The sequence below is a fragment of the Saccopteryx bilineata genome, chromosome 3 (assembly GCF_036850765.1).
Source record: "Saccopteryx bilineata isolate mSacBil1 chromosome 3, mSacBil1_pri_phased_curated, whole genome shotgun sequence".
Lineage (NCBI taxonomy): Eukaryota > Metazoa > Chordata > Mammalia > Chiroptera > Emballonuridae > Saccopteryx > Saccopteryx bilineata.
In genome coordinates, this window is record NC_089492.1 from 278,620,504 (window position 1) to 278,638,079 (window position 17,576).

At 35.4% G+C, this 17,576-nt stretch overlaps 1 protein-coding gene across 23 annotated transcripts in view; it reads left to right on the top strand.

The window, feature by feature from the left end:
* The window catches only part of EIF4G3 (eukaryotic translation initiation factor 4 gamma 3), a 345,052-nt gene that overhangs the window by 182,466 nt on the left and 145,010 nt on the right, over positions 1–17,576 (top strand). For 18 of the 23 annotated variants that reach the window (XM_066270225.1, XM_066270224.1, XM_066270204.1 and 15 more), the window contains one exon: positions 12,510–12,618. In XM_066270225.1, the coding sequence (XP_066126322.1) occupies positions 12,510–12,618 (109 nt within the window). The remainder of the gene's footprint in view (positions 1–12,509; positions 12,619–17,576) is intronic. The other 5 variants (XM_066270206.1, XM_066270209.1, XM_066270211.1 and 2 more) reach the window with 1 other exon arrangement.

Genomic DNA, 17,576 nt, shown 5'->3' on the forward strand with positions numbered 1-17,576 from the left:
ATTATAGGTACAACTCTTACCTTTTAGTATACATAACAGCTTCTTGAGTGGAGGGTGTCTTTAATTATTTACGGAGGTATTAGTAAAGTATGTCAGTTAAACATCTTTATTTATTTATTTATTTATTTATTATTATTATTTTTTTTTATAGGGACAGAGAGAGTCAGAGAGAGGGATAGATAGGGACAAACAGACAGGAATGGAGAGAGAGATGAGAAGCATCAATCATCAGTTTTTTGTTGTGACACCTTAGTTGTTCATTGATTGCTTTCTCATATGTGCCTTGACCATGGGCCTTCAGCAGACCGAGTAACCCCTTACTCGAGCCAGCGACCTTGGGTCCAAGCTGGTGAACTTTTTGCTCAAGCCAGATGAGCCCACGCTCAAACTGGCAACCTTGGGGTCTCAAACCTGGGTCCTTCTGCATCTCAGTCCAACGCTCTACCCACTGCGCCACCGCCTGGTCAGACAAGAATGTTTTATATTTATTTATTGATTTATTTATTTTTTACAGAGACAGAGAGCGAGTCAGCGAGAGGGATAGATAGGGACAGAGAGACAGGAACAGAGAGAGACGAGAAGCATCAGTCATTAGTTTTTCATTGCGACACCTTAGTTGTTCATTGACTGCATTCCCATATGTGCCTTGACCATGGGACTACATCAGACCAAGTAACCCCTTGCTTGAGCCAGCGGCCTTGGGTCTAAGCTGGTGAGCTTTGCTCAAACCAGATGAGCCCATGCTCAAGCTGACGACCTTGGGTTCTTGAACCTGGGTCCTCTGCATCCCTGTCCAATGCTCTATCCACTGCGCCACCGCCTAGTCAGGCTAAACACCTTTTATTTTTTTTAAGATTTTATTTATTATTATTATTTTTTTTTAGAGAGAGGATAGGGAGAAAGAAATGGTGGCAGAGGCAGGAAGCATCAACTCACAGTTGTTGCCTCTTGTATGTGCCTTGACCAGGCAAGCCCGGGGTTTTGAACAAGCAACCTCAGCGTTCCAGGTCGACGGTCTATCCACTGTGCCACCACAGGTCAGGCAGCTGAGCACTTTTTTGTTCCTGTTTATAATGTAGTTATCATGGTCTTCTAAGAGTTCACTTTTTTATTTAAAAAAAAATTGATTTTAGAGAAATTGGAAGGGAGAAAAGGAGAAACGTCAGTAAATATCAGTTTGTTGTTTCACTTATTTATACATTAATTTGTGGATTTCTGTATGTACCCTGACCGGGGATCAAACCCATAGCCTTGGTGTATCAGGATGATGGTCTAACCAAATGAGCTATCTGACTAGGGCAAGAGTTTACTTTTACTTTTGGAAATCAAGACATTCCAGGAGGAGCAGGAGTTTAATAAACTATAGTAGAGAATGGAACCCCCAAACTTGACAAGATTCTGATTTCCTTACTGTGTTACTTTAAATTTTGTTAAACCTTTCAAGGATAATGAGGGATTTTCTGATCTTCAAAATATCTAAAGTGGAAGCCACACATATAAAACATAAAACGAAAGTTATTAGGAGTAGAGGGCGGCTTGCTTCCCTATCTTGTGACTGGATGGTGAGGCATTCCTCAGAGCCCAGTTTACAAACAAGTGATATGGATGATCAAATATAACTCATTTCAGACAATAAACTTACAGGTTTTAAAAGTTCTTTAAAATGTTCTTAAAAATTGAGATCACAAATACATGGGATTTAGCCAAAAAAAACCCAAAAAAATAAACAAACCTCATAGACACAGACAACAGTATGGTGATTACTAGAGGGAACAGGGGGTAGGGGTGGTGGAAGAGGTTATAGGGGATAAATGGTGATGGACGGAGACTTGGCTTGGGCTGGTAAACACACAGTACAATGTACAGATTATGTATTAATAGAATTGTACACCTGAATCCTATATAATTTTCTTAACCAATGTCCCCTCAATAAATTCAATAAAAAAATAATAAAATACCATCTTTATCTAGGGTTGTGGGGGGGTGAACGACAAATACATGTTTGTGTTTTGGGCTCCTTGAAAATCTGTGAATTTTGAGTAAGCCTAAAACTTGGGTTTTTGTGTAACATGTTTCACTTGTAAATGATGGTGGTCTTTGGCTGTCATTTATTTCAGTCTTCCATCATTTAAATAAGTACAATATATACCATTTAGAGATTTGTATTGTAAGGTCATACTAATGATTGTTAATAGAACTTTTCACTATTTCCCATTATTTTCCAGGGATATTCTAAGTCTGGAATGATCAGGGAGGCCTTAATTTAATTTTGTCTCTGAACATAGGACAAGCAATATTTCTATTATCTAATATGTGTTCTGTTAGGTAAGGGCATACTATAGCAAAAATTTAGGATTGGTCATTTGTGGCAGTTAAATTTTGGTCTATATCTTTTCATATTAAATAAAATATTGTTACTGTCTAGTCATATGTTTGATTTGTATTTAAATGTTGAACTTGAAAATATGTTAGTATATGTTTTGCAGTTTAATTCCCTGTGGGGTTGGTTGGTTTTTTTCTGATATTACCAAGCTTGATCCCACCCTTTTGTGTCCTTAGCCACAAAAATCCTTTGGCTTTTTGGCTTTTTCCAGGAATCATAGGCTTGAATATAAGTATATATGTTTGTGTAACCATAAAGCACATTAAATGTACATTCTTATTTGATAAAAACAATGTCAGTAATTGTAATATTGGTAGTACTTTTGAAGGTGTGACGTTATCGTGAAGCATCAGTTTATTTTACTAGTTAATTTGCAATTTAATCCAGTTACCAATCTATTGTTTATTCAAATGCATGAAATTCATAGAATGAACAAACAGCTTTTCACAGACATAGACATACTAGAAATATTTCATTTTCCAGAAATTCCTGGAAAGCTGTGCACACAGAATAGGAGGGGACATCCCTGGTTAATAAGGGAGAGAGTGATTACTGCCTGATTGCTATATTGTTTTTAAAAAAAAAGCTAGAAATCTCTATTTATGTAAAAATGTGCAAATTTTGATTTTGGTAACTAATTCTACTAACAGCACTGTGCCATTCAGAGAAAACCCATTTGGTTTGACTTTAAAGCTGCTAGTTGACCAGTTTCAGCCTAATTCTAGATAGATCCCGAACCACATTCTAATTAGTAAGACTGCAGAAGAGACAAGCCTCTCCATCAGAATTTATGACTGAATAGCAAATACTGTATTGCTTTTGGCCTTATGGATTATGGGCTTTGAGCCATAATACGTATGCTGTGAATAGTATAGCCTTTCTTTGTCAGTGAGGTTGTCCCAGTCTCTCTAAGGGAGACAGAGGACACTTACTAATATATTTATATAACTGGTCCTCCTATGAAATGTATACTGAGAATTATTAAAGCACCAAGTTGACTGAGTGAGACAGAGTTGCAGCAGAGACTTGAATATGTTGGATCACATAAACCTATTAATGGTGATATAAATGAGATACAGTACCGGGGAGAGGTTTAAATCTTTGGCTAGACATAATTTGTTTCAGGTCCTACTTCCACTTCTTAATTTTGTAACTTGAGCCAAGTTACTTAATATTACAGAACCTTAGCTTCCACATTTTAAAAAATGAGAAAAATAAAAGCTATCACATTAGAGTTCTTACAAGAATTAAATGATATCACATACTTAAAATTGCTTAAGCTAAGGACATAATGAGCATTCAATAATTATTGCCTATTATCAGTATTGTAATTATTACTTTAGGAGGCACAGAAAATGGCTGAAAGGGTCTGGAAGGCTTCATAACAGAGATGCCATTTGATCTGAGTTCCCAGATTGGTATTCGCAAAGTGGAAAGAGAGCGGGTATTTGGGCAGCCAGGGGTATCGTTTGCAAAAAAAGACAACGCATGGAGATGGGAAATCTGATGAAAGGAGACTTGTCATTTCGAGTGATAAATTAGAAAATCATTTTAAGGAGGGGAAGCCAGTTAGAGAAATATTCAGCAATATTTTATAGTAAGGATTATAAAAAGAAAGACCATATAATTTATTATCTAAATTGAGACAGTTTTAGAGGTGAATGGGAATGCTATTAATCATTTTGCTGGGCTAACAGGCATAAACCTATACTCTCCAGGTAAATAGGGAGACATGGTTCTCATAGATTAAGAGAAGGAAGGATCAGAGGTGACTCTTCAAGCTTAGATGCCTCAATTTATAGTAGCACATAGCATGGAGCATATATGAGGATGTTTCAAGAGGTGGATAATGAATTTAATTTTGCAATCAGGCAAGCTAAGAAGAGTTAACTGGAGGAAACTGCATTGGGTTTATGTGAGGAAACAGGTTTTTGCTGCTGCTGCTGCTGCTGTTTTTGCCCTAAAGATTTTGAATTTGAGATTGTCCTGCTTCCTGTGTTTTAAAATAAGCTATGGAAGGCCTGACCTGTGGTGGCGCAGTGGTTAAAACGTCAACCTGGAAATGCTGAGGTCGCCGGTTCGAAACCCTGGGCTTGCCTGGTCAAGGCATATATGGGAGTTGATGCTTCCAGCTCCTCCCCCCCTTCTCTCTCTCTGTCTCTCCTCTCTCTGTCTCTCTCCTCTCTAAAATAAATAAATAAAAATAAATTTAAAAAAATAAGCTATGGAAGAACTCCTGGAGATTTTATATCTCATATATAAGAAATATACATATATGTATATCTATGCACATTAGGATGATCACAGACAGCAGTTATGCCTGATGAACATCATAGAGGACTAGAACACTTGCTAGTAGTTTCCATTCTGTCACTAAGATTTATGACCTTGGGTCAGAACATTAAACCTGTATTTTTCATCTGTATAATGAGGGATTGTACTATGTAATTCCTGAATTGCTCTTTAGCTCTTAAATATTAAAGGAGGAAAGAAGGGAAAGTTGTTTTTTTTACTTTCTATCAGCACCAAAATCTCTCAGCTATATATTTGTTGTTAACAGTTAGGCACAAAGAATGTTTTTGTATTAAAAAATGTACTAAGCCCAGGCCAGATGGCTCTGTGGGAGCATCATCCTGAAGCATGGGGAGGGGTTGCAGGTGTGGTCCCCAGTTGGGGCACATGCAGGGGCAGATCTGTGTTCCTCTTTCCCTCTCTTCCTCCTCCCCTCCCTCTCTCCCTCTCTCCCTCACTAAAACCAATAACAAAAAGAGAGAGAGAGAGAAAGAGAGAGGAAGGGAAGGGAAGGGGAGGGAGAGAGGGAAGGAGGAAAGGAAGGAAGGGAGGGAGGAAAGGAAGGAAGGAAGGAATAAAGGGAAAGGGAAAGGGAGAAGAGAGGGACGGAGGGAGGGAGAGAAAGAAAAAGAGAAATGTGCTAAATGCTGCCTGAAAATTGTTATGAGACCCTGTAGGGTAAAATTAAGTATGTACGTACATGATGCAGTGTAGCCAAGGCGTCTAAATTGTCTGCTTCCAAAGGGATGGGGTTGTATACTAAAATCCCTTAGTTTTAAAATGAATTATGTACTGTTCTTCCTCTCCCTACTGCCTTTTGTTCTTTTTTTCTTTTCTATGTTAAGAATTACTCTTTTAGTGAAACAGTTATAATTTGGGAGAGAGTCGTACGCCATAGGGTGTAGGGACAGAGAAAAGGTTGGAAAATATCGATTGCAGGCATATTTTAGGAAAGATAAAGCCTCTACCGTCATTTGGGAAGATTCAAAGTCAGCAGGTTATTCAGTTTTTTAAGAACCTCTTATAAACTTGATACCTGGAAACCTTATAGAATTGTAGAGCAGGGTTGTTGATTGTATCAGGTCTGTTTCCCACAGGGTTTGTAAAAATGTCTTGTCTTGAATTTTTTATAAAACCAAGGTTATCCAGCTTCAGTGCCTGTAAGATTTCCTAAAGGAAGGAAGCAAAATCTGACTTCAAGTAACTTTAGAGATACCTGATCTTTTAGAATCCAGTGGAACAAGTATGGTTTTTTTGTTTGTTTGTTTGTTTTTGTTTTTTAAAGATAGTTTCTTTCTTTCTATTTATTTATTTATTTATTATTATTATTTTTTTTTACAGAGACAGAGAGTCAGAGAGAGGGATAGACAGGGACAGACAGACAGGAACGGAGAGATGAGAAGCATCAATCATTAGTTTTTCATTGCGCGTTGCAACACCTTAGTTGTTCATTGATTACTTTCTCATATGTGCCTTGACCGTGGGCCTTCAGCAGACTGAGTAACTCCTTGCTGGAGCCAGCGACCTTGGGTTCACGCTGGTGGGCTTTTTTCTCAAACCAGATGAGCCCGCACTCAAGCTGGTGACCTCGGGGTCTCGAGCCTGGGTCTTCTGCATCCCAGTCCGACGCTCTATCCACTGCGCCACCGCCTGGTCAGGCGGAACAAGTATGTTTTAAGTTGTTTTGGCATCCCAATAATGATCCACTTATGCGACACATTAATAACATTAAATTTTATTGTATTTTAAATGATTCTTGAACTATGTTTTTTCATAACTCTTCAACAAATTTTGTGAAAGTCCTGCTGTTATGGTACAGTGGTATGATTTTACCTTAGATACTCTAAATCTGAATCCTAATTATAAAGAAAGTATGACTTGAATTTTTACAAGGATAACAGAATTCCTGTCTCTTACTACTTATTATTAGTCAGACATTGAACAATGGTATTTCAGCTTGTAATTTTCTACCAACTATGTTAATAGTTGTAGGGGATCACAAATATTATACGAGACCTCAAGAAACTACCAGATTTAATTATTTGTCTGTTATTAAAAATGCATTTCAAAATCAAAATGACATGAATTTTGTGTGTGTAAAAATTAAAAATCTTCACGGAAAAATAAGAGTAGTAAAGAAAGAAATTATAATCCTAAATCTCACTGAGAGTTAACTGTTGTGTACTAGTTGGTGAATAACCTTCCAGACATCTTTTAGTACATATATGCGTAAATACATTTTCATACCTATAATTTAATATATAGTATTTAGGTTCATGTCATTTTATAACTACCTTTTTTCCTCCTATGATCATGCAGAAATGTTCATGTTTGACTGTAGGTCTTATTATAATTTTTAAGGCTATAGTATTTCTTTGTTTGGAAGTATTCTCCTTTATTGAAATGATGGTTATTCCTATTCTTTCCTGTTTTCTCACTAATATAAACAATGCTGTGATGCACAACTTTATGTACCTTTTTGTGGGGTTATGGTGTTATGAGATAACCTTCAGAAGTGTACCAGTTAATCTCTCACCAGGAGTAAAAGATTAACACCCCTATCCTTACATTATTGCTTACTTGATAGATTAAAAAATATCTCACTTAATTTTTATTTATGGATTTGTGGAGTTAAGAATTTTGATGTGTTCTGATTATTTGTGTGTATGTATGAGTTACATATTCATGTCTTTCGTATACATTTCTTTTGGGGTGACAGTTTTTTTCTGGTTGATTATTTTCTGATTTATAAGCATTCTTACATGTTAAAGAAATCCCTTTGACATATTTAATCTTTTTTTAAATTTAATATTCTTATCTAGTTTGATTATTGCTTTAATTTTGTTAGTGTTGCCTTTTGTCATATAGAAGTTTTGAAATTTTTATGTTCACAAAATCCTATTTTTTCCTAAATAATTTATGATTTGGGGCTAATACTTTTAAAGATTTTCCCACTCAACATAATAAACTACTCATAATATATTTTCTTTTAGTACTTAGGTTTAATTAATTTACATTTTTCTTTGATTGATGTGGAAGTTATTTTGATACATATGTATATAGTGAGATTTTAATCCTTTTTTTAGCCAAATGACCTTGCTCTTATTTCACTATTATTTATTGGATATTTCATCATTGCTTCCTTGTTTTTGTTTTTTTACTAAACTTTTATATATACTTTAAAATTTTATTTATCTCTTCTAATACCATTATTATATCATCTTAAATACTATAGTTTGATAATACATTTTAATATTTTAGAGAGAATGCCATCCACATTGTTCTCATTTTATCACTCCTCTCCCCATTGGAACCTTAAAATCAGTAAGCCCTACAGTTTAGCCTGACAGCTTTTATCTTGAGTGTCTGGATTTCCCTCATTGTTTTTGACACCTCGGCAACCTTTCTTGCCCTCGTGCAAGAGGTTCTGTTCTCTCGTAGGTGTAAGTTGTGTTATCAGCTTGGTATTTAAAGTAAAAAAGTGTTTTCATCAATCCAAATGGCTTTAAATGGGCATATATTTACCAGAGGGTTCTCCATGTTTTATACATGGTAAACATCCTGGGGAAACACGTGCACACCTTTCTAAAGAATGGATGTGGAAGAATTCTCTCCCACTTAGTAAAGAAGCATGCCTTGGTCCTTTTTTCTGGAATCATATTATTTTACTTCTTAATCTTTATAATATTTCTCAATGGAACTGTACATTGTCCTCAGGATTTATATATGTTAAACACAAAGTAATTGTTGAAGGATTATTTTAAAGTCATTGAATGGGGCTTTGAAAAATCAATTAGAGTCAGTCCATTGTATCTGTGGGTTCTGCATCCACAGATTCAACCAACTACAGATTGAAAATGTTAAGGAAAAATATTACATTGATGCTGACATGTACTGTGTGGTTAGGCCTATAATGGTTGTGTCTGTACTGAACACATACACTTTTTTCCTTGTCATTATTCCCTAAACAATGCAGTATAACAACTATTTGCCTTACATTGCAGAATATATTATATTGTTAAGTAATCTAAAGATGAATTAAAATAACAGGTGGATATGTGTAGGTTTTACGCAAATATTACATCACTTTATATGTATCATATAAAGTACTTGAGCATCCTCAGATTTTGGTATTTGTGGGGGCCCCTGGAACCAATCCCTGTGCTAAGGGTTAACTGTATACCTAAAAAAGATGAAAAGTGAAGCATTCAAATAGCCTCTTAAGATAGTAATATATTACATCAGAATCTTGCTTATATTTGTGTAACTATTTGGAGTTTCTGGCTAACAGTGAATTATATTAGGGATTAACAAATATTTTCTGTAAAGGTCCAGATAGTAAATATTTTTGGTTTTGTAGCCAATAAAACTTTATTTATGGATAATACTAAAATTCAAGTTTCCTATGATTTTGATTTTTTTCCCCCACTGACTATTTAAAAATATAAAGAGTTCTTATCTCATGGGCAGTACAAAAACATGTGGTCTCTAGGCCATGGTTTGGTGACACTCTGTCTATAATTACCTCTGTTTTTAAGCACCCTGTCATATACAAGATTAAAATAGATGGTAAAGGAAGGTGGTTCCTGAGTAAAAACAATGTGGGCTATGTAAAATGAAATGAATTTTAAATTGTACGAAGAAGTATTTAAGAACAGTTCAAGATTTTGTTGCCTGTTGGACCTGTTAATAAATGTTCTGTTTAAAATATTAATTCCTGCAGTGTTTGTGCCCAAATCTAATGTTATACCTTAAGTCTGGTACTTCAAATTTAATATATAAATCTTCTACAGAATAGATTCTCAAGTAGAATTTGTAAGGGAAATGCATTTCTTTTTTTTTTTTTAAGTGAGAGGAGGGGAGATAGTAAGACAGACTTCCACATGTACCCCAACCTGGATTTACCTGGTAACCCCCATCTAGCGTCGATGCTTGAATCAATTGAGCCACTGGCTGAGGGAGTGGGAGAGGGAGAAAAGAGGGAGAGGGAAGGAGAGAAGCAAACGTTCACTTCTCCGGTTTGCCCTGACCGGTAATCATACCCCATATGTCCATACTCTGGGCCAACACTATCCACTGAACTAACCGGCCATGGCCAAAATTCATTTCTTAGATACTATCAGGTATTTAATATCTTGCCATACTTTAGCACCTTTATCACTGTGGTTGAAAATTGAGGATTTTTTTTTCTGCCAATGAGACCTTTTTAACTTTGACTTCCTGATTATTTTTATTAAATTGTTTTATATTTTGATACCAATTGCCCTTCCAGAATTATTTTTATAAATTTTCATGTCCATGAGTAATGAGATCACTGAAGTACAGTGATTTTGAAATTCTTTAAAATATTCTCAGCAGATCTACCTAAGTTCTCTAGCTACCCAAAAGTTATTTTTCCTTATAGGGCTCCAAATTCATACAGCATTAGATGTGATATTTTGAGTCACAATATCCAGTATGTTTTCTGATTTTTCTGATTTATCAATTAGATAAATAAACTATTCTTGTTTGTGCTTTGGAAAGGTAAGGGACTCCTTTGTAACAGACTTTACTGTTACTTCATTAGGAGAGAAGAGATGAAATTAGAGGTTAAACTAAAATATGAGATAATTCTAAATTAAAAAATTAAAAACAAGATTAATTGAATTATATAGTATTTGGATATGTTATTTTCTTGGTACTCTTAAGAGGCTTAGAAAATGTTTAAGCTGAAATTGTATTTAGATCCTTTTCATTTTACAGCTAAGAAAATTTAGAAGTACTTTTCTAGCAATTTTTGGCTCTACAACTATGTACTGGATGCCTGGATTTGAAACTATGACTTAACCACATTATCTCATACCTTTCTTATAAATGCTTTCTACATAAGATCTTCCTAGGGCTTTGTTAATTTAAAAATATCTGTGCAAGTCTCTTTAATATGATTGAAGATATTTTAATCTGAGATTGAAAAACTCTGATCTATCCATATTTTTAGGTATCAGTAGCCTTTTACTGTCTTAAACATTTCACTTTACCTATGGATGTCATTTTGGTGACCCACTTTTAGCAGTTACCTTTTTTTTGTTGTTATTATTTTTTTTTGGCAATTGGAGTAGTTAATATTATCTTCCTTTCAGGTAAATGACACAATTTAGTCTTTCTTGAGCTATGTGGATGAATGCTGAGTAACAGAATCTTCCCATTGTTCTGGAGCTATTTTCAGCCATAGAATTGAACTGAGTTTGTATTTTTATTTATAGCTATGAAACCTTTCTAATTTTTTAGTTTTAGTTATACAATTTTTCCCCCCACTGGAACTAAGGATTCAAAGTAGAATAGTCATGGCAGCACTAACTGTTCTCAGTGGTTGGCAAACTCATTAGTCAACAGAGCTAAATATCAACAGTACAACAATTGAAATTTCTTTTGAGAGCCAAATTTGTTAAACTTAAACTATATAGGTAGGTACATTCCTTATCGAGGTATCGCCCGCACGTGGTATTTTGTGGAAGAGCCACACTCAAGGGGCCAAAGAGCCGCATGTGGCTCGCGAGCTGCAGTTTGCTGACCAGGGTAGTAGGTCATGATTCAAAGTGGAAACAGTAACTTCATTTTTTATGTATGGAAATATATCTTTAGCAGTCTTCATTTAGACATAATTGGGGGATATGAGCAGGTTCATGGTCTAATGAATAGATGAAATAGTATTTTTCCCAATCCTATCTGTAATAAAATAAATGGTATGTCTAAACTGATAAATTTTATTTTATATTCTCATTGTATGTGTGAGACTTAACTCTCTTGAAAATAGATTTTATTAACTCCCATTTTTAAGTGGCCCTATCCATTCTAAATCATCTACAGTTTAATTTTCTCTCCCCACAAAAAAATATTCACAACAAAACAAACAAAATCAGAATTGCGCAGGGAGCTCTGCTCTGATGGCACTGATGGAATTCAGTGTAGGAGACTGTATCAAAAAATTGACCTTAGATCTCCGAGGAGAGACACTGCTTCATTTGTGGCTTTTGTGTAACCCTCAAATGCAACACAAATACCTGCCTGGAATGTGATATAGAATGAATGTGTCCTTTCTTGTGTAATTCTTGTTCCCTCTAAGTTGAACATTGGCTACAGTTTTCTTAGCTTATTGGCTGAGTGAAAATAAAAGTTTCCACTAAGCTCTAAAGAGCCAGATATTTCATTCAGATTTCTGATTGTAAAAAGATACCATCCTTGACTTAGAAGCTGAAGACATTTTTAAGGTGAAAGTGCTGTTAGAAACTTTACAAGTTGCATTTCACCTATGTGATTATGTGTACAAATGGCAAGAATCACCCCTCAGTATTGTTTTATTTGAATCAGTAACTGGTTTCAAAACCCATCATGGTTGGTTTGTCCTGCTTTTTCAGATGAACTACTTTGCTAGGTAGTTTATAAGTGAAGTTGACCAAACCCCTTTGGTCTTTGACTGGGAGGATGTTAAATTCTCTCTCAAATATGGCATCCATTGTTAGGTTGAAAGTCTGTTTCTCCTTAGAAGGAACACTGGAGAATGCATTGTACTGATTGTTGTGCTGTCTTCTCTTGCTGTGGTTAATAGTAATCATCTCTTTTCCTTCCCCTTTCCTGCTGCCTCTTTCCTTTTCTTCCCCATCTTCCCATGTACTTTTTGAATTTATTAAACTGGCCTATTTTTTTTCCTTGCTTTCCTTTTTTTTTCTTTTTTTTTAAAATTTTAATTTTGTGATTTCCTGTCCCACTCTTTCTTCCCCACTTGGCTTGGGTTCCATATTGCTAGTTTTTATGTTCGCACGCTCATTATCACCCTTTTTTGTACTTCAAATCCCAGCAGCTGCCCAGCCAGGTCCCCGAGCACAGCCCTGTGGTTTATGGGACTGTGGAGAGCGCTCATCTTGCTGCCAGCACCCCTGTCACTGCAGCTAGCGACCAGAAGCAAGGTTTGTGTATGACTGTTTTCCTCCCTCTTATCTTTAGTCTCTTTTTATATTAATACGTTGCCCTTAGCATTTAAGAATAAAACATTTGAGGATCATTCAGATACCCACTTTTAAACAAAGTATTCAGTTGGAAAATCAAAATATTCAACATCTAGGAAAGTAAAGTAGGGGTGATAAGTAAAATTTTTTCCTACATTTTATTAATGTCTCATTGTCAATATATAAAGCTTAGCTGCCTTAAAGCTTAGCTGCCTTAAAGTTCTGCCACAGGGTTTGGAGAATACATCAAAGGATATATTGCTTTACAAGAAGAACACAGTTGTATTTATATATTCATTATATATTTATATATTCAACATGTTCCTGTATATCCTGCTATTTTAAAAACATAAAATGTTTCTTCCTGTAAGTTTGGCTTTATGTCCTCGGTTGGAGATAGAACTAAATTCCAACCCTTACTCTAGCGTGCACTACTAGCTTATCTGGTCTTGGTGAGTCATTATGCTGCATATCTTAATTCCTTCACGTGCAGAGTAAAGAAGACCTACCTCACAGGGTTGCTATGGGTACAGGTCTAGCATATGACAAGTGCTTAAAATATAGCCATTATTACTGATGCAGGAATCATACTAAGGTCTATACTCCCATTGACTTTGAATGTGAGTGCCAAATGTCTGTTAAAATAAATCCTTTTGGATTTAAAATAGAAAACATTCAGGGAAATTTCACACCAGACAGTGGGATATTACAGTCTCTCTCTCCTGCCTAGTTGGATTGGATTTAGGTTGACCTTAGCTAGAATTGGGAAATAGTTCTCACTAGGCACAGGGGGAAGGAAGTAAGTGACTTGAGCATGCTATTATAACTTTTCTAATCATTCTAAGAATGAATGGAAATTATATATGTTTTCTATTTTCTTGAATTATTTAATCCTTTAAACCCTTTAATAATCTATAGCTGGCTGTTAATAAATACACTTTCTAAAAATTTGTCTTTAGAAAAGGGATTTGGGAATTGGCACATAATCAAAGTGGAAGTATTTAATGTTGGTTTTTTACAGTATATAATATTATTTTTTTTACTGAAGTGCAAACTAATGACACAAATTTCTAATGTCTGCAGTGTTTTTCAAGCATCGGTCCATGGACCGGTTCGTCAGAAATTTTGAGCTGATCTGCAAAAAGGGTTAACCACCCTGATGTTATATGAAGATTAAAGACCCAGTGATCTTTGTTGAATTATTTACTTATTTGTTTGTTTGTTTATTTTGTATTTTTCCGAAGTTGGAAACAGGGAGGCAGTCAGACAGACTCCCGCATGCGCCCGATCTTTATTTATTTTTAAGTCAAATTCACTTATGCTCAGGGTGATTTTGCCTTAGTGGTCCCCGAAATAATTTTCCTATTTTCACTGGTTCCCAAGTGTAAAAAGGTTTACACCACTGGTTTATAGAATACAAATATATGATTGTGCTTTTCCTTTTAGTATTGAGGACCTTAGTAAAATTGAACAGAGACAAGTCTTATGTTGTGTTTGTTTTATAACATAGTTTTAGGTCAAAAGATAGATAACAAATTCTAATGTGACTTGCTTCTAAAAGCTGCACTGTCAAATACTTCTTTCAACATTATGTAAACTTAGAGACTCCTGCATGCTTAAAGCTAAATTTCTTAACATTAAAATTAAAGTCATTCACCTTGTAGGTGTGCAGTTCATAGGTATTGTGGAAAACCGCTTCCTGCCCCAATGATAAAGCAGTTTTGAGTCAAAATGCTTTCAATCTGCTTGGAAAATAATTTTCAGGTAATTCCCTTCAAAGCTCTACTTCATTACTTTTGCCAGTTAAAATTTTTTAGCTAGCTGGAATTATGGTAAGAGTGCTGAATACATAGTATGCAAAAAGGCCATAAGTATATCCTTTGTGTAGACTATCTCTATAGCTAGGCCATGAGGAAGACCTCATAATATTCCTTGATGATGATAGCTCTGACCTGCTAAGATGTTTAGGTTATTAGACACCTGCATTTTATCTTGTATAACCCTTGATTTCCAGAAGGAAGAATGCAGAATTCTTGGATTCTTCTCAGTTTTTTTATGCTCAGTGGATATTTGACTAATAAAATCAACATTTTAAGTTGATATATAATATAGATATAGCTGAACTGGAAAATATTTCCAGTTAATTGATGAAAAGAAAAATATCTTTAATTTTAAGTATATTTCATAGAGCTGATAAGTACATAATTCTTTGGGACTACTGCTGTCTTCTTCGTACCCACTATCTTTCAGAAAACTCAGTAGTAATTATGATGTTCTATTTGAAATTTCTACCAATAGCTTGCCAATATGTAGTATAGGTTTTGGAGGACTATTTAAAAAAAACACCTAAATGTATGTAATTGAAATAACATTACAAAGGGCTCAACATTTTTCTGAAAATAATTTTTAAGAAATTTAAATTTTTTGTGGATAATTCCCTGTTTGATCCCTGGTCAGGGCATACATGAGAAGTGACCATCTGCTTCTCTCCTCCTCCCCTCTCTGTCCCTCTCCTGCAGCCAGTGGCTCGATTGGTTCGAGCATTGGCCCCAGGTGCTAAGCATAGTTTGGTTGATTTGAGTATCAGCCCCAGGTGGGAGTTGCCAGGTGGATCCCATTGGGGGTGCATGTGGGAGTCTGTCTATCTCCCCTCTTCTCACTTAAAAAAAAAAGAAATTAAAAAATTTTAAACTATAGATTCCTCTTGAAATTAAAATAGGATACAAAATACACTATTTTCAAGATTGCTATATTACTTCCCCAAATCAATAGATTGTGCATTCTGCCATCAGATTGGTTTTTCTTTCTAATAGAAATGTCGTTTCTGAGGGTTAGCATTATGTAACAGTGTCCTATATTAACCCCAAAGTCTTTCACCAACTTGAGTCACTTAAATACCTTTCTTGTAATAAGCATTTTTGTTTTCTAAATTGGAAGAGTTGGGATTTGAAATCATTTACAGGTTTCAGTACTTGCTAACTACAGTATATGCCGTTGGATTTAGGACTTAATTTCTAAATCCCCTAATTTTCCCATCTGTCAAGTAGGAATGTAATAATTTCTGCCCTAATGGCAGTTGTAAGAATTAAAGGACATTATGTATGGTATTTGACCCCGTTCCCAGCACATTGTAAGTGCTTATTTAATAAATGTTAGCTGCTGTTAATAAGCTTCTGGTTTTCTCAGTTTTTGACATAAACAGCTAGAGTGGTTACATGAAGACCTAAAGACACAGGCAAAGACCTCAGCTTGGTTTGTAGAGAGAGAGACTTTTGAATGAATTAAAATATTCACCTGGTGTCGATTATATTAATATATATAATGACACAGTTTAAATGATTATTGTTTGCAGTTTAGGAGAAAGTTTATTCAGTCTCGTGTGTAGAGATATGATATGGATAATTAAATACAAATAAAAGTTTTTGTGCCTTAGTCTTAGTGCCTTTTGAAAGCACTTGGGGTTGGGTAAGTATTCAGTGAATAGATATTCTGTTGTAATTCAATAGTTTATAGCAGTGTAGCTCAGTTGGGGCTCCTCTGGTATTTAGGACAGAATTGTTCTCTGTCAAGTGAGACTGTCTCTCAAATTGCAAGATGCTAGTATTCATTCCTGGTCTTTGCCCATTAGGTGATAGTAGCACCCTCTCAGTCATATGAAGCTCATGACAACCAAAAGGCAGCCATCTATAGCAGTGGTAGTCAACCTGGTCCCTACCGCGCACTAGTGGGCGTTCCAGCTTTCATGGTGGGCTATAGCGGAGCAACCAAAGTATAAATAAAAAGATAGATTTAACTATAGTAAGTTGTTTTATAAAGATTTATTCTGCCAAACTTAGCGAAAATCTGACATAAAGTACTTGGTAAGTATATAATTATTATTATATGCTTTAACTTGCTGTAACTCTGCTTTATAAATTTTATAAAGTAAAGTTACTTCCCTACTTTATAAATCACCATTACTGTGGAACTGGGGGTGGTTAGAAAATTTTACTAACAGAGATACAAAAGTGGGCGGTAGGTATAAAAAGGTTTAGTACCCCCGATCTAGATGGTTGACTCCACCATGATATGAGAATAAAGGTCAGTAGTCATTTTTTCCTTCCTTCTTATATGACATTTATTATATTTACTACAGTTAACAGGAAAGAAGAAAATACCTGGTTATTCAGAGACATTATTAACCTGTCCTAGACTTTCCCATATGCATGTATATGTATTAGTATTATCATATATATTTCTTAAGTTAACAAATTAGGTTTATGTACTACATACAGTTTTGTGTCCTGCTTTTCTTTTAAAAAGAACATCTTTTATTATAAAAAATTTTCCATATCATTAAATACTCTTTTTAAAAGCTTATTTTAGCCTGACCAGGCAGTGGCACAGTGGATAGAGTGTAGGACTGTGATGCAGAGGACCCAGGTTCAAAACCCCAAGGTCGCCAGCTTGAACACAGGGTTGCTGGCCTGAGTATGAGATCAGAGACATGATCCCATCGTTGCTGGCTTGAACCCAAAGGTCGCTGGCTTGAGCAACGGGTCATTCACTCTGCTGGAGCCCCCTGGTCAAGGCACATATGAGAAAGCAATGAACAACTAGGATGCCGCAACAAAGAATTGATGCTTCTCTCTCTCCCTTCCTGTCTGCCTGTCTTTATCGACCCTCTTTCTGTCTCTCTCCCTGTCTCTGTCACCAAAAGAAAGCCTATTTTAAATGATTGCATATATACCATAATGTGCCTAGACCATCATTTCTTTAATAAATTCCTTATTGTTACACATTTAGTCTATTTACCCCTCCTTTTTTTTTTGCTGTTATAGTGTTGTCCTAAATATTCCAGACCTCTCTTGATTTTTCACTCTTGCATGATTATTTTCTTAGAAAAAATTCTTAAAAATGGAATTCCCACAAGTTCATAA